The sequence below is a fragment of the Stenella coeruleoalba genome (genome assembly GCF_951394435.1).
Source record: "Stenella coeruleoalba genome assembly, chromosome: 15".
Lineage (NCBI taxonomy): Eukaryota > Metazoa > Chordata > Mammalia > Artiodactyla > Delphinidae > Stenella > Stenella coeruleoalba.
The window spans coordinates 56,459,966-56,477,415 of record NC_137161.1 but is presented as its reverse complement, the minus strand read 5'-3'; the positions used below and the strand labels follow the sequence as shown (position 1 = coordinate 56,477,415).

Here is a 17,450-nt window from a genome sequence, read left to right as displayed (position 1 = left end):
GCTCTTAGCGGTTCCGGGAGTAGGAGGGATTCACTTCCGGCAGGCGGCCTTGAAGTCATGGTAAGAAGGCGGGTGGTGGGAAGTAAGGGAGGTGACGTGTTTTGTGGGTCGGGGGCAGGCCTGGGGCAGGCCTGCAGACACCTGGGGTTCTGATTCGGAGAATCCGTGGGAGGGACGTGGGTTCCGATTTGTTATTCCCCGCTCTCCTCTGCGCTCAGGTCACGTGGGCCCTCAACGGCGATAACTAAAACTCACTGAGCACTCGCCGAGCATCAAGTGCATTTGAAGGCTTTAAAACCATCATCACATTCAGTATATTTTGGATCCCCATTTTGAAAGATGAAGAAACTGGGGCCCAGAGAGGTGGAGTAATTTGCCCAAAGATCCACAGCTGGTGACTGTAGGAGTCGGGATTGGAACCCAGATCTGACTTCACCGCCCAAAGTATCTTTCACTGCACTATTCGAGGTGTGGAACTGTGCATCTCATAAAACCCTTGTGCTACGGTTGGACGCCTCCCTCCTCCTCCGTTCTACCCCATCCCTCAATTTAGGCCAGGTAAACAGCGTTTCCCTTCCGACCCCAAGATGACGCTTTAAACCTGACCGAGAATTGGGTAGTTATTATGATGAATGTCTTGCGGATTTGTTCCCCACTGGGACATTGATTGAGTTTCCTGCTTGGGGAATTGTCACACACGCTGTGGTTCCAGTGCCAGCCCAGAGTTGGCCCTCTCAAGGTATTTGTTGAATGAATGAAGGCTGCGCCTCCTTTCCTATACCTACTTGAGCTGTCTGGAGGAAAGAGGACCGGTTTAAAAGTCAGACTCTGCCCCACTCACTGGCTATGTGTCTTTGGGTAAATTTCTTACTTTCTCTGGGCTTAATTTTCTGCGTGGTAAAGTAGAAGTAGTGGTTCCCATCGCAAACAGCTTTTGTGAAGATCACGTGAGGTAAAGCATCTGGCTTTACCTTTCTTTCCATCTCTGGCAGTGATGCCGGCCTCACAGGATTGGTGGGAACCTCCGTGTAAGATGCTTTGCAGCTGTTCCTTGTATGATTAGCATGGTTGAGTTCCATGAGAGAAATGGTCTCCCTGTCTCCCTTTCAGGCCGCCTTCCTCCGAGCTGTGCCGCGGTCGCCAGGGCCAGCTGCATGGGGAAGGCCTCTCCACGGGCTGTGGTACTGCAGTGGGCGGGATCCTAGGAGGTGGGTGGGAAGCAGGCCACCAACCTCCAAGGAGAAACCACCCGGCACAGAGACAGAGACATTTCAGATGGTGTACCGGTTTGATGCCATCAGGTCTTTCGGGTACTTGTCTCGGCTGAAGGTGGCACAGACGGCCCTGACGGTGGTGGCCTTGCCGCCTAGCCTCTACTGGTACTCCCAGGGCCTCATGACCTTCAACTCCCTGTGCCTGGCGGGCGGGATCGCTGGCTTTGCCCTGGCCATGTTGTGCTGGATGAGCCATTTCTTCCGGAGGCTAGTGGGCATCCTGTACGTGAATGAGTCGGGCACCATGCTGCGGGTGGCCCACCTGACCTTCTGGGGCCGGCGACAGGAGACATACTGCCCTGTGGCCGACGTGATCCCCATGACGGAAAGCCAGGATCGGCCTCAGCAGCTGTTCGTGCGGATCCAGCAGTACAGTGGGAAACAGACCTTCTACCTCACCCTGCGCTACGGACGCATCCTGGACCGAGAGCGTTTCACACAGGTGTTTGGGATGCTGGACAAGTTCAAGTGAACGGACAGGGGGCCTCCTGCAGGCAGCCTGAGGGTGTGGGCGGCGCTGAAGGAGGGGGTCGGGCAGCTGGAGACTTTGCCGGGGCCCCTGGGAACTTGTCTTTTGGGATAAGGAAATTCATGAGATAGAAGTAACTGGGTTTAGAAGGAGGCCCTGAGTGCAGATTCTTAACTGCACTTGTGTGTGACATTCAGATAATGGCCAGAAGTTTCTGTTAAGAGCCAGTCCTTGGAGGAAGCGATGCCAAGCTCTCTCGAACAATTACACTGCTGTGAAACCAAAGAGAGAGGTGGGGGGCGGGAGCCAGAAGACTTGGGTCTGTCCGTTTCCAAATCCCTGTCCTGGGGCAGGTTATCAAGTCTCTCAGAACCTTGGTTTTCACATCTTAAAGTGGAAAAATCCTCCCTGTCTCCTGGGATGGGTGTGAGAATAAACAATAAATGTCATTGTTAGTTCAGAGGTGATGGCGCCGCAAAAGGCTTCCAGGCAATGGGTAGGGATTTCACCAGTCCTATGCTGCGCCCCCTTGTGGACCCGGCGGCGGGGGGACCAGGATGAAGCCTAGAGCTGGGTCGTTCATCCTGCCAGCACGGTAGCTGCACAGCCACTGGGGCAAGGTTGTAATCCGAGCAAGTTCACCGCCCAGCGGTCTAGGGGCTCTCACATCAGAAGGCTTTGCAGTGTGATAAAGTCAGATGAACTATATGCTGGTGTGATACTTTATCAAATAAAGCCAGTTATATGTAATGTCCCCCGTAATTAGCAATATGCTTATTATATAATTTGTAACAAAGAGGAAAGAAGTCATGATCTTTAATTCTACCACTCAGAAGTCAATAACTAAATTTTGTTTTGTGATCTTCCAGTCTTTTTTTATTTTCAAATCGTAGTAAAATATAAACATAAATTTATCCTTTTAATCATTTTAAGTGTACACTAAGTGGTATTAAGTATATTTAGTGTTTTGCAACCATCACTTCTCTCCATTTCCAGAACTTTTTCGTTATCCCAACCAGAAGCTCTGCACCCATTAAGTAGTAACTCCCCAACGCCCCGTTTCTCCAGCCCTTGGCAACCACTAATCTGCTTTCTGTGTCTATGGAGTTGCCTGTTGTGGATATTTCATGTAAATGGAATCATCCGCTGTGTGGCCTTTTATGTCTGGCTTCTTTCACTTGGCGTAATTTTGCAAGGTTTACCCATGTTGTAGCGGGTATCGGAACTTCATTCCTTTTTTATGGCGGAATAATATGTATATAGCACATTTTGTTTGTCCATTAATCTTTTGATGGACATTTTGACTGTCTCCACCTTTTGGCTGTTGTGAGTAATGCTGCTGTGAACATTGGTGTACAAACATCTGAGTTTCTGCTTTCAATTCTTTTGGGTATTTTCTGAGAAGTGGAATTACTGGGTCATACGGTAATTCTAAGTTTAACTTTTTGAGGACCTGCCAACCTTTTCCATAGTGGCTACACCATTTTATATTCCCACCAGCAATGCATCAGAGTTCCAATTTATCCACATCTTTTTTTTTTTATATATAATAGCCATCCTAATGGGTGTGTATCTCACTGTGCTTTCAGTATTTACTTAAAACATAGATGTTATCCTGTATCTGAAATTGGCTTTTTTTTGCTTCATGTTATAACATAGGACTACGTCAGTTATAAACATTCATTTAAAATATTCAGTCACAAGGAAGAAACCTTGTGACTATGTGAGATGCTGGATGTTAACTTACTGTGGTAGTCATTTTGCAGTATATACATATATAAATCATGTTGCATACCTTAAACTAATACCATATTGTATGTCCGTTATATCTCAATAAAGTTGGAAAAAATGGGCAGCATACCTTACAAATAGATAAAAACAAAAGGCCCCGATTATTTGATTTTTTTTCATTTAAATACTTTTTATGCAAAAAAAAAATCAGTAATTGCAAAATATTCCACTGAGTGGTTGTAGCTGGTTCTATAACCTTTCTTGTTTAAATGATCTCCATTTTTTCAGTGCTATAAAGAATGTGATAAATGCCAGCTATATGGAGAGATATCTTTCCTTTGTGTAGACTGCAAGTGGCATTTTGAGAAAAGTGACTTTATAATGACGATAACATGAAAGAAGTTGTTAGGTCTTCTCAATTTATTGCATTTCACAGAAGCAAGTAAAGCATGTAATTCAAGGCAGTTTGTCCCTGCAGGCTTCCAAATCAGCCAATCATCCCAGACCTCTTCCGCTCGGTGCTGAAGGCACCACGGTTCATAAAAGGGGAGGATTTGGGCCTTTGGACTGACAGCATCTTGGTGGGGAGGGAGGGCGGATGCTAAGTGCATGTGTATAATTAGAAATGGGGAGGGACTTCCCTGGTGGTCCAGTGGTTAAGAATCCACCTGCCAATGCAGGGGACACGGGTTTGATCCCTGGACAGGGTAAGATCCCACATGCCACGGGGTAACTAAGCCCGCGCACCGCAACAAAAGGTCCCGCATCCTGCAACCAAGACCCGACACAGCCAATAAATGAATAAAATGGGGGAAAGTGCAAGGAGAGAGAAGAGTGGGGTGGCCTGAGGGGGTGAGGCCTGGGGCCGGGACTTTGAAGGGGACCCCAGGTGTGTGGAGGAGATGGACATGGGCACTGCTTGTTCAGGCTGAGGGGACACAAGCGTGCGTTTCTGCCCTGGACAGGAGTGGGGTGGGTGCCTTTGCTAAGGGGAGGACCCTGAATTTGATCCGAATCACTGTGGGGAGCCTTTGAAGGTCAGTGAAAGAAAGCTTGGGAGCTCTTAAGAACAAGAGGAAACAGCTTTTAATTTGTATTTGTTTTTAATTAAAGCTGCAAATGAAAGGGCATAGACTTATGGATTTGTCATTGCCTCTGTTAAATTCCCATCGTGTGTTAATTCCAGCCAGTTGAAGGCAATGGTCTGGGGAGTGTGTGACCATGTCCCTCAGATGTTTGGGAATGCTGGGCTCCCATTGTCAGCTGGGGTATATCTGCAGGGTCTGTCTAGATAGAGGGGCTGTGCGTGCCGTGGACGGTGTGACCCAGAGCCCGGTTGTGGGCCTGGGGGTTCCCAGAGAGCCGCAGACCCACTTAGAAGTGCCGGCTCTTAGGGTAAATGGCATGTGGTTCCACTGACTTAATTTTATACCAACTTTACTCTAAAAGTGCAACCAGAACCTGACTGCTCTCACCTGCTCCAGCCCTGCCATTTCGATCCAAGCTGCCCTCATAGCCTCTGGATTATTGCAACCTGCTGCTTCCATCCTTGCCCTTCTAGAATCTGTTCTCGCAGCAGCCGAAGTGATCCTTCCTTTCTTTCTTCCCTCCTTCCCTCCTGCCACGCCTTGTGGCTTGCAGGATCTTAGTTCCCTGACCAGGGATCGAACCCATGCCCCCTACAGTGGAAGCACGGAGTCCTAACCACTGGACCACCAGGGAAGTCCTGCCAAAGTGATCCTTTTAAAAAAGAGAATCACATCACTGCTCTAGAAGCTGAAGTCCTTACTGTGACCTACAGGGCCCAGCATGGCCTGGCCCCGCCCCTACCCCCAGCTTTCTTCTCATCCACAACTCTGCATTTACCACTTCAGTTAGCTATATTTCCCTTGCTCTTCCTCCAATAATCAAGGACCCCGCAGCCTCAGGGCCTTTGCACTGACAGTTCCTCTGCCTAAAAGCCTTTCTCCCTAGGTATCTACATAGAAGTGTCTATCTGTCTGTCTCCAGTTTCTCTCTCTGTACAACAGGGGTGTTACTATTTATCCTCAAGAAGTTGTACTGAGGATTCAATTATATAGAAGACTCGATTATATAATCTTCAGAGCTGCTGGTTTCCTTCCCTACCTTTCCCTCACCTGCTTGTCAGTGACTTCAGTTCCTGTGAACCTCTTCTCCCAAAGACACAGTCTGTGCCTATAAAATGTCTTAAGAGGGATTAATGATCTGACCTTGACTTATTAAAACCAAAAGTTAAGTAGGCCTGTTGGGCTACCTGTAAGCACTTACCTGAGTGAGCTTCACCCCCTGGAGATTCTGATTATGTCTGGGGTGGATCCCCAGAATCGGTCTTTTTGTCAAGCTTGAGGCTAATTCTGCTATGCAGCCATGCTGGGAATTTCTGAAATAGATGACCAGGGTGGACAACACCAGAATGACACATGCCTCTGTGTCCCTGGGCCAATTTTTTTTTTTTTTTCCTACAGAATAGGTTGTCCGCCTGGGCTCCGTGTGTAGAATCTCCTGGACACCTCTTAAAAAATACTGTTGCCCAGGCCCATGACCAGTTTCCCTAGAGGGGATTCTCATGCGTAGCCTGATTTGACAATTACTGCCCAGAAGTGTCAGTTCAGTGGGAGGTGACAGCCCCAGTTCTCACCGGCTCTGGCACAAAAGAGCCTCCACTTGGATGTGTGGTTTGCTCATGCAGTACCAGCAGAGGGCGCACAGAGCAAATGCATTATTCTATCCCTTTATTTCCAAGCTAAAATTGCATGTGACAAGGGAAACAGTTTAGGGTTTCTGCAGTGCACCAGCAGGGCAGTAGTACCCAGTTCCCTTGCTCCAGATCAGCAACAACAAAAACAACAAAACTCGCCTGTGCTCAACCCTGCAGATTCTGGTTGGGCAGAAGCTGGGTATCTGTATTTTGATGCTTCCCAGGTAATTCCAAGGCACCCCAGGTTTTGAGAATCATTGTGTGGGATTGGGCCTTCCCAAGAGCCATGCCTCTCTGATGGTCAAGCAGCTTCTCAGAAAATGGAAACGGTCTTTAGATTCAGGTGGTGTGTGGTTATATTGGTGATTTCCCCCTTGGAAAACAGTTCCAAAATAATCATCTAATAGAAATACTCAAGCATGTATATGAGGATGTTCACTGAATGTTTCTAATAGTGAAACAAACACACAACAACAACAGGAAGTAAACTAAGTTGCCATTAGTAGGCAACACAGTTAAATAAGCTATGGAATATTACATGCCCTTAAAAAGAGTGAGGTTGAACCATATCTGCTGATGTGACAGGATAATCATGGGGTAGTGTTAGGTGGAAAAAGCAAATCAGAGAACAATATAGTTCTGTATGATCCTATTTGTGATTTAAAAAAACGCATTCCAAATTTTTCACAGTGGTTAATTCTGGGGAGAAGATTCAGGTGGATGAGACAGAGGGAAAACGTCTACTTTGAACTTTATGGCCTTCTAGTATTGTTTAAAATTTCCGTAATGATCATGTCATCCACCTTAACAAATGAAGTAAAATGCTGTACTAAACACAATCTCTTCTGCCATCCTTTCCCCCTCCTGCCAGCTTTCGAGGTAAAGAGAAAAGTTTCTCAACCATGAATCTCCATTCTGGACTTGGAAGCTGGGTGGACAGTAGGAAACAGTCATTAAAAGCGTTAGTGATACAACCGTGTTTGTATTTTGTAGACTGGTTTTCATTCCCATCTGCTGAGAACCATCTGGACTTTGGGCACCCCACCTGCCCTGGGCTGTGTATTATTTAGATGCAGGAAATGGGGTAACCTGTAGCACGTCCATTTTCACGTGGTAGTTGCTAGGGACTTAATGTTTGTATCCCCTCCTAAAATTCATACGTTGAACCATAGCCCCCCATGTGATAGTGTTTGGAGATGGGGCTTTTGGGAGGTGATTGGAGTCAGATGAGGTCATGAGGGTGGGGCCCCCACGATGGAATCAGTGCCATGTGAGGACACAAGCAGGAAGAGACCCTCACCAAGGACCCAACCCTGGACTTCCAGCCTCCAGAACAGTGAGAAATAAATGTTGGCTGTTTATGCTGCCCCATCTCTGATATTCTGTTAGAGCAGCTTGAGCTGAGACAGGTAGTCCTCCAGACCATGGTGAGGTCTGCTCCAACTGGGGACATTCACAGTGTGCATGGCTGGGAGCCGTTGTCCTTCCTACACCGGTTACCAGAACTGAGCCTTACCTGGTCATAGGCCCAGATATCCCACCCCCAGCCCATCATAAATAAAAATGTTTAATGCACTTCCCAGAACAGATTTGATGGGCTTAGCTGCTTGCAGGGGGCCAGCCTGGGGTGAGTTAGCCAAATAACTAGGAGCTTGCCCTTGGCTGCTTTAAGAATTCAGGTCTTGTGAGTCCCCAGATGGAAAGCCACCGGGTCCCTTTGAAACCTGGGCAGAGTCCAACTTTTATGGCCCTGTTTTGATCCTGCAGCATTCATTCAACTATAAAATCATGCCTGATGAGGGTTAATCAGGCAGGGTCAATACCATCTGGCCACGTTTGTACCAACTCTAGTGACAAACATCCGTTTTACTGATTAACAGTTGTAATCTGCTCTGGGATCTGGTGGGACTTGTCCCCGTGTTGGGAAGTAGGTTTAACATTTAGAACTATACGTGAGCCAGGTTCACAGAGATCGAGTGGCAAAAGGAACCATCATGTATTAAGCACCTACCACGAGTCAGGAGATGATTACATGATTTTTAAATTTTATTTATTGTTTATTTTTATCTTTTGGCTGTGTTGGGTCTTCGTTGCTGCGTGCGTGGGCTTTCTCTAGTTGCGGTGAGCGGGGGCTACTCTTCGTCGCAGTGCACTGGCTTCTCATTGCGGTGGCTTCTCTTGTGGAGCACGGGCTCTAGGCGTGCAGGCTTCAGTAGTTGTGTTGCGTGGGCTCAGTAGTTGCGGCACTTGGGCTCTAGAGCACGGGCTCAGTAGTTGTGGTGCATGGGGTTAGTTGCTCCGCGGCATGTGGGATCTTCCCGGACCAGAGATTGAACCTGTGTCCCCTGCATTGGCAGGTGGATTCTTAACCACGGCGCCACCAGGGAAGTCCTGATTTCGAGATTTTCTTGAATCCTCCCAGCAGCTGTTGGAGTTGGAGAACCGGAGAGAGGTCGCAGGTGTAGGGTGAAGCACGTGGTTTGGAAGCAAGACTTCCTACCTGCTTGAACCCCAGCCCTGCCACTCCCAGGCTGTGACTGTGGGCCAGTAATATAATCACTGTCTGTGCCTTGGTTTCTTCATCTGTGAATTAATGATAATAAAGGCACCCACCGAGGGTAGTTGAAGGGGCTGACTTACTACATGAAAAGCACTTAAAAACAGCGCTTGGTCCAGGGAAGCCCTCAGTAAGTGTCAGCTGCTTTACTGTGATCACTCTCTGCGGGTGATGCTCAGAGAGGTGAAGTGACTTACTCAAGGTCACCCAGCTAGAAAGCAGCAGAGTTAGGTCATTCTACTGCCTTGTCCTGCCTCCCCGGGGGGTGGAGAAGGGGGAAGAAGGACAGAAAATGGAAACAGTGACTGTTTTTAACAAAGGTCCTGGCACCTTCCACCCACCTGCCTTAGGGATATACGCTTAGGAGCTCACACTAATGCTGACCAGTTCAAGTTCACTTTCCCAGGCCAGTGGCCAGGCTGGTGGTGAGAAGGGTCCTGAGTGGTTGATCCTCAACCAACCCCATGCTCACTGCATGTGCTCATTCACACACACCCGTGTGTCTCAAATCCTGGCCTCCAGGCTGTGTGATGCCAGGCGGGTTCCCCAATCTCTCTGAGCATCAGGCTCCTCATCTCACAAACAGGCAGACACATACACGGCTCATAGGTGTGTTGTGAACATGACAAAGCCCCAGCAGAATATGCTTGTGCATAGCAGATGCTCAACAAATGATAAATATTATCACTATATGTGATTATTCTTAAAAGCATATTTAATGGTAGATATTGCTTTCCTAGTCAGTTATTTCATAGACCTGTTCGGTGTCCCAGCCAGAAGGAACCTTAGAAATCACGTGGTCCAAACCATACATTTTCCAGGTGAGAAAAAGAAGGGCCATGGAGGGCCACTGAGACAGCTGGGTGCAGGTGAGTCAGGAGCCCACGGCCCGCGGTTCTAGGTCAGGATAGCAGGAGGACCAAAGAGCCAGCTCGTTTCCACAGGTGCTGACTCAGCATCTCTTCCGTGCCTTCCCACGCTGCACCTGCCTCCCGGCTGATTCCCATCAGTCATCAGCTTACCACCTCCATCCATGAGGGAGAGAATGTGATTTAATTGGTTTGGGGTGGGGCCTGAGCATTAGGATATTTACAAAGTTCTTTAGGGCAACTCCAAAGTGCCTCTAGTGTTGAATGTCACTGCCCTGGATGTAGTGGATTTTGTGCTTTTCCCTCCCTCTCCATCCAGCCCATTACCGCTGTCCTGGTTGGGCCACCTGGTCATCTCGATGGCCACAGATTCCGACTGATCACCCAGTCTCTCTTGTTCACAGTGGACAATCAGGACATTCGTTCTAGAATGCATGTTGGATTACCCCCCTGCTCCAAACCCTGCTCCATCAGTTCATGGAAGGCCCAGACTGGCACAGGAGGCCCTCCAGGTCCGAGCCCTGCCTGTTTCTTTGGCCTGGTCTCCAGGCTCTTCTGCTCTCCTTGTCTTTGTGATCTAGTAATGCTGAACGCTGTAGAAGTCCCTGCCGCATCCTGCCTTCGTGCCTTCAGCTATAGCTGTCCTCTTGGTCCGGAATGCCTTCCACCCCTCCTCTGAGTCGCTGGAGCAGTTCCCACTCAACCTTGAAGTTGAAACTCAGAGGCCTAACCTCCACCCTGACTTGGGCCTATCCTTTGTTCATGTACAATATCCTCCTGTATCCTGGTCCTTACGCTGGGTTGCTGTGACCTTCGCCCCACTGGAAGGTGAGCTGAGGGTAAGGACCACACCTTGTCCATCCCCATTACATGGCATGTCTTGGATGAACTCTGATGAACTGAATGGCCTCACCAGACTTCTCAGCCCAAGGCAGACTTAACGCAGGAAGAGAATTCCCCCAAGACATCCCTAAGAGGTGCTTAATCATAGGCGCTTCATAAGAACTTGTGAAAGAAGTCCTTACCAAAACCATTTCCAACCAAAAAGACCACATTTACTCTGATGTTTCCATTATAAATATTTTGTTTTTAATTTAAGAATACTGATTAACACAGGAAACAGACTGAGTTCATGGACTTGCGCATATGGTCATCAGTTAACACTGTGACGTGTTATTTCTTGATCATTTATTGGCACTGTCAACAGAATACTGTAAACAAGATCACTTTGTATGCGTAAGTTGGCAAGGCTCCCTAGCTATGGTTTTCTACCATGAGCTGATATACAGATAGATATAGACAGGTATAGATATACAGATTATGTTAATGTTGTGCACGATTTTGCATGGTTACTGAGTGTCAGTAAAAATTATTTAAAAAACACCCATTTATAGTAAAAGTGAGGATGTGCTAAGATTTGCCATGACTGGACCTTGTTTTCTGTAAAAGTGATGAGATTTGCTGGCGACATTTACTAAAGTCTATGGCACTAACGTGTGATGGATTCGTTTCCGGACCGTCGGCCACAGAAGTTCTTCTGCGTGGGCTCTGCCTGAGCCAGCACCCTGTCCTCTGGGCTCCCTATGTTTTCACCAACCTCTAGCAAGTTTCTTGAGCGCTGCTGAGAAGGTTTTCCTTGAAATTCTCACAGCTACACCTCCACTTCCAAAAGAGAACGTCTCAGGAACTCACTATGCCCTGAGTCAACGAGGACTGGCTGATAAATGGCTTAAAAAGTTTTATAAGTAACTTCCCTTGATAAGGAGTGAAGAAGTCTGGAAATGACTTTCCAGATAAAAAAGATTTCATTTCTCTGTCTGTGCCCTATGGGGAGAGAACAAAATATTGGAGCCACTCTCTCCACCAAAGAGAGCCAACGTTTCTGGTTGTGCCCTGGCTTAAAAACCTTTTGGACTCCAGCAATCTCATTGTATGTTTCGATCCAATGCTAAAGTTCTCAGGAGAAAGCATACATGAATTATGGTTTGGTTTGCATTTTGCTTGTTTGTTAAATAAGGCCTTGAATCTTGGGATATTGCCTGTGGAATCTGGATCCCCAGTGAAAAGTGTGAGGCTGTGAACTCATGTGTCTTTGCATATGCTGTTCCCTTTCTGCAACACTCTTCCTTGTCTTGTCTACTTGGTGAACTCTTGTTCATCCTGCAAAATCCTGCTCAAATGTCACTTTCTCCTTGGAACCTCCTCTGACCCTTAGGTGGATTGGGCCACTCCCTCTGATTTCCTGATGTTCCTACACATACGACTATTATGGCATTAATTGCTGGTTTAGGATTCTGTTGTCCGCAGTGGGATGTGAGTCCCTTGAGAGCAGGGACTAGGTTTTATTTCACCTTTGGATTTCTAGTGCTTAGCACTGGGCCTGGGACAGAGCAGGTATTTAATGCAAGTTTCATGAATGAATGACTGGATAAATAAATGAATATACAAATGAGCGAAAGCTTGCAGAGAGGGAGGCTCCATTTAGTTGGCAGTGCGAACGCCCTTGGACACGGCAGAGCTCCTTAAAAGCAACGGATTAGCACTGAGTGCAGGAATGCAGGGTGAACCGGGATTCAGGGATTCCCCCTCGTCTGTTAAACACGTGACTGCCTTTCATTCTTGGCAAAAATAGGATGATGACCAAATCTGCTGAAAAGCGGAAGCAGAAAAAAACCAAACCACTTTGAGATCTTTGGATGGTTAGTTATTGAAAGAGAAAAGTGCTGAATTGAGAATCTTGATCTGCCCGGCTCCCAAAATAGTCAACCAAGGCACCAGGAGACCAAGTGGCTTCCTTTTGGACAGACTTCCTTCATCTACCCGCTAAACAACACTCATTGCTGGAGGACGACCAAATGCTCTTTTTAGGAGCATCTGAGGTCAAATCAGTTCCAAAATGGTCTCGCCTCCAGCAGAGACCCCCTTAGCCTCAGCCTTCATCCAATTAAGCCTCTAAGTATCACCTGCCTGGTCATCTCACAGTCACTCATGGCAGGAAAATCTCTGACTTGCAGGGGTAACGACAAGGAAGCCACCTTGCACCAACAGGCTACTTCTTCCTGCATGGAACTGTGGCGCCCTCAATTCATGATACCTCCTGCAAGAAGACACCTAGTCCAGCTTTGCTGTAGCAGCAAAGCCGTTCCTGGGACGGCTCAGAAGTGGAGCAGAGGTGGATGAGCAGAGCTAGAGACAGGGTCCCGGGGCGAGGGGTCCAAAGTCAGACCCCAGGTGCCGTGGGGACAGGAGGAGGGGTCTCTGCTGCCCCAGGCCTGGGCTTACACTCCTGGGCGTGTGTCCCTGGGATGAGCAGGTGCAGCTTGCTTTCCACAGAGGTCTGGGCTGACGTTTAACGGGAGGGAGGGAATTTGGGGAACGAGGGTGGTGAGTAAGACCTGTTGGCGATGCCACCCAGAGATTCTCCCAGGACGAAGCCCCATGAAGGCGAGAATTCACAGTTTGGAGAGGAATCCCCGGATGGATCAGGGGAGTGGCCCTACTCTTTAGGCCAGAAGACCCCTTCCCACACCCCCAAGCTCAATGCCGTGTCCCTACTCTCCTGCCTTAATATGCTCTGTCCTGCCCGTCACTGGACTGTGCATGGGACATGCTCAGAGCTTCGGGGCCTGGGCGCGAGGGGGAAGCATGTCTGTTTGCATAGGGCAGGGGGAGCCAGCGTCCTCCCCGTTCAGAACGTGTCACTTGAGAGGGACGGAACCCAGGAGTCCCAGCCACCAGCCCCAGGAGCAGGTATCATTCCCCTGACTGGCTTCCAAAGGTATCGTTGGGGTCAAGGGTGGCAGATAACCTGGCCAGGACCCTCGGGGCCCAACCTGAGACTATGTCCAGGGCTCAAGCAGAATTTCTGGGCTTAAAACCAATGTGCACCATTGGCTTTGCAGGGAGAGAGCAAACCAGCCCCTCCCCTCCCCCCAAGCCACGAAAAACATCCCCTCCCCACAAATAATCCTCCAGTTTATGCATTCACCTCTGATACTTTAAGTGAAAACATGAATTAGGCAAACTAATCAATTTGACAAGGGGTGAGATCAGGGCTTCCTCAGAGCGTGGAGGAAATGGCTTCTTTACTTGAAGTCGGCTAAGATGTCGCTGAAAATATTGAGGAACAGGTGTGCGTGGTGGTCCCTGAAGACCAGAGTGGGACGGAAGCGGATGGATTTGTCGCCGCAGCCCCCCAGCATCAGGCCTAAAAGGAGAGGCGGGGGTGGGTTAGGGGCTTGGGCTCGGAGTCACGGGCCAGGGAGCCGGGCGGGGTCACACACGGTGGCTACCCCATCCGTCCGAACCGTTCTGTCCTTCCTTGCAGCCACCTGTCCAGCCCTCCTTCCCGTTCTCGCTCATCGGCCCGCTCAGCCGCCCTTCTCTCCCCTCCCTCCCTTCCAACTTTGAAGGCCAGCTCTGCTGCCCCTGAGCTAGGCCTGCTGATTGAGAAATCCTGACACAAAGTCCTGGCCTTCCAGAAACTCGTGGTGTGGCAGGGAAAGAAAATAAGAAGTAAGTTACACAAGTGGGGGCAGGTCAGCAGCGCTTATGAAGGATGGAATCTGAGCTTTGGTGTTTTTTTTGGGCCGCGCTTCACGGCTTGCAGGATCTCAGTTCCCCAACCGGGGATCCAACCTGGGGCCCCGGCAGTGAGAGCGTGGCGTTCTAACCACTGGACCGCCAGGGAATTCTCGGAATCTGCTTCTTTTAAAGGGCGATTTCACCTTTGACTAGATGGGGCTCTTTGGCTGGGTTGTATAGCGTCTCTGAGACTCAGTTTTTTCATTCTCAAGAGGAGGTGAATTACCCCTGCCCTTCAGGGCTGCTGCAGGATTCTCTAAGATGGTCCGGGTGAAAGACACCAGCTTTGACACATAGTAGGCTCTCTGATCTGCCCCACTTAAAACTTCCATGGCTCCTATAGCTCTTAGGAGAAAGTCCACAATCTCGAACCTCATCCCCAGGCTGACGTGAACCTGATTCACCCCCTGCCACCCGTCTGTCCCTCGTTCCACTCCATGCATTTGTTTTCTCCCTCTGTATGCCCCATTCTGCCCAGCTAAAGGCACACATCCCTTCCCCTGCCTGGAATGCTCCTTCTCACCTTCTTCACCTGGCCAATCCCTATTCATCCGGCGAGATGTAGGGTAAAATGCCACTTCCTCAAGGAAGCCTTCCCTGATTTCCTGGACATTTTCTCCAGCTATTTGTTCTCTAACTCCTTTTCCTCTGTTCTAGGACTTATAACTGTAATAGATTGTTTATGGAATATTCTCTTTGATGTCACCCCTTCCTGCTAGACTGCAAGCTCCTTGAAGGAAGGGACCCTGGCTCTCCTGACCCTCTCCAGAGTTGGTACCTCTCACCTTCTGCTCACCTTCTCGGCGAATATCGTTGAATGAATAAATGTATAAGGAAAGCTCCCTGGTAACTTTCTCTTCTTTTGAGAAGGCAATTCAGACTATTTTTAGTCCTGTGAATCACCTTCCCCTCCCCCTCCCTCCAGGCCCCCCACCAGGAAATGTGGGTACCCCTGGCTGCCTTACCTTTGTTTCTGGCTATTGAAATGAGTTTATTCCGTATGGATTCATCTGGCGTGTCGAAGGAGCAGAAGGTGCCTCGTCCTCTCACTCTGCTGATGAGCTGGGGGTACCGGGCCTGCAGTGGGGACACAAGGCCGGCATCAAAGCCAAGGAAGGCAGCCATCAGCCCACGTGGACCTCATGGCCACTCAGGACAGGGGCGGCCTGCGTTTGTGAGAGCCTCAGAACAACAAGATCCCTGCCGAGCCCGGCCCTGGCGCGTCCCATACTCCAGCACCAACTGCAAGCAGGGTGCATCTGTCCCCCCAGGGGACATAAGTTAGCGCCTGACATTTCTCCTGCCACGCTGGTGACAGGGGAAGGAACATTGTGGCAGGAGGGAAGGGCCCAATCCTTCCACCCTTCCCAGAGGCTTTTCCTAGCACCGACCCCTGCCCAGCCTCAGTCTAAATGCAAATCCAGCCCAAGAAAAGAAAAAGAAATTCCCCCTAGAGCTACAGCACAGTTAGAGGCTCTCAGCTATCTCAGCAGCCACACTTGCCCCTTCAGAGTCTGCAATCAGGCAGATCTGGGTTTAATCAGGCAGATCTGGCTTAAATCTGGGTTTCTCCCCATTCTCCTCCAGAAAATGAGGAGAATTATAGTTTCCTAACTTCAAGTTGTTCTGGGTTAAGGGTGCCAGAAGAAAAACAGGACACCCGGTTCAATTTCAGATAAGCAACTTCTAATTTTTTAGTATAAATATGTCCCAAACATTGCATGGGATATACTTACGCTAAAAAGAAAAAAAATTAGTTGCCATCTTTTAAATTTAACCGGGTGTCCTGGCATCCCTACCTGGGAGAGGAAGACGGTGGTCCCTGAAGCTCCTGCCTCCGCCCTGTGACTGGAACCAAGTCCAGTGTCTGCCTTTCCCTCCTGGGCTTCAGATTTGTGAAATTTAAATTTAACTGCGGGGGGGACCTGCTTTTTTTCCCCCTAAATGCAGCAATCCTATTCTGAGGATTAAATGAGATAAGGCACCTAACATAATGCTTGGCACAGAGCAAGTTCTCAATTAATGGAAATAATAATAAATAATAATAATTATTATTGTTATGTCCTTGATCATGTCAGAGAGGTAAATGCTGGCAAAGAGCATGGGCTTGGGAATTCCCTGGTGGTCCAGTGGTTAGGACTTGGCACTTTCACTGCCGGGGGCCTGGGTTCGATCCCTAGTTGGGGAACAGATCTCGTCAAAAAATAGAAGAAAAAAAAAAAGAACATGGGCTTTGAAGGCTACAAGAATCAGGTTCAAACCCCAGTGCAAGCTGTGTAACTTTGGACAAGTTAATAACCCGCCACACCTCAGTTTCCTCATCTGTAAAATAAGGATCATGGTGGTGTCTACACCCACAGCGTTACCATTGGACTTAAGAGTGTATGAGATCCCCTATTACGGAACTTGGCAGGAGCAGGCTCTCAGTAAATGGAAGCTGTTATCACTACCATCCCTCCTCGCTTCGTCATCACCATCACCATCACCATCAGTGGATCTGCTCAGCTCACTGGTGACTGGGTGCTTCAAGGAAGGGCTCTTTGTATCCAGCCCTCTGGGGTTAGGGTCATCTCTCCTCCTAACTCCTGGGCTGGGCTGGCCAGTCCTGGAAACACTGGTTCCTCCCAGCAGCATCCCCCGTCCCCAAATCTAGGAGAGCGTGTCGGGCAGGGAGTAGACATAACAAAGACAAATAATTATAATAAAGAGCTCTACTGTCCAATGAGGTGGCCACATGTAGCTGTTGAAATGTGAGTCCAAATTGGAATGCACTGTAAGTGTAAAGTACATACTGGATTTCAAAGACTTATTGTGAGAAGAATAAGAAATATTGAATTATTTTATATATTGGTGGCATGTTGAAATAATATTTTGGATATGATGGGTTAAGTAAAATATATTATTCAAATTAATTTCAGCTCCTTCTTTTTCACTTTTAGTATAGGTACTAGGACCTTTGAAGTTATGTGCATAGCTAGCAATCTGTTCCCCTGGAGAGCACTGCTACGGAGTGATCAGGATGTAGAAGGTGGTCCAGAGGAGGGAATAGTGGGCAAATGGGTGGGAACGAGAGACAGGGAACATTGGGGAGGTTTCTCAAAGAAGGGATGCCTGAACTCAGTGTCAGCAGAAAACCGGGAGTTCAGGAACTGGGAATGGGGTCGGGACGGAGCGGTGGGAAGGCGTCCCCTACAGAAATGGCGCAGCCTATTCAGAATTGCTGGGGCAGCGGGTGTGATGCTACACT

The 17,450-nt window shown here is 48.6% G+C and overlaps 2 protein-coding genes across 5 annotated transcripts in view; one reads left to right on the top strand and one right to left on the bottom strand.

Moving 5' to 3' along the window:
* Positions 1-6: 6 nt before the first annotated feature.
* Positions 7-4,346, top strand: TMEM186 (transmembrane protein 186). Of its 2 annotated transcripts, none has more exons than XM_079944525.1 (2): positions 7-60; positions 219-4,346. In XM_079944525.1, exon 2 carries the CDS (start codon positions 1,078-1,080, stop codon positions 1,744-1,746), a length of 669 nt encoding a protein of 222 aa, XP_079800651.1. In that variant the 5' UTR covers positions 7-60; positions 219-1,077; the 3' UTR covers positions 1,747-4,346. The 2 variants fall into 2 exon arrangements, with proteins under 2 accessions (XP_079800651.1, XP_079800652.1); XM_079944526.1 differs by having other exon boundaries at positions 51-60; positions 1,111-4,346.
* Positions 4,347-9,892: 5,546 nt separating this feature from the next.
* The window catches only part of ABAT (4-aminobutyrate aminotransferase), an 88,443-nt gene continuing 80,885 nt past the window's right edge, over positions 9,893-17,450 (bottom strand). For 2 of the 3 annotated variants that reach the window (XM_079946254.1, XM_079946255.1), the window contains one exon: positions 14,635-15,280. In XM_079946254.1, coding sequence (XP_079802380.1) covers positions 14,996-15,280 — 285 coding nt within the window. In that variant the 3' untranslated portion in view covers positions 14,635-14,995. Of the gene's footprint in view, positions 13,827-14,634; positions 15,281-17,450 lie in introns of those variants that run through there. The other variant, XM_079946256.1, reaches the window with a different exon arrangement.

Excerpts from the sequence above, each read along its gene's own strand:
- TMEM186 (XM_079944525.1), top strand. The coding sequence starts at position 1,078 with ATGAGAGAAATGGTCTCCCTGTCTCCCTTTCAGGCCGCCTTCCTCCGA.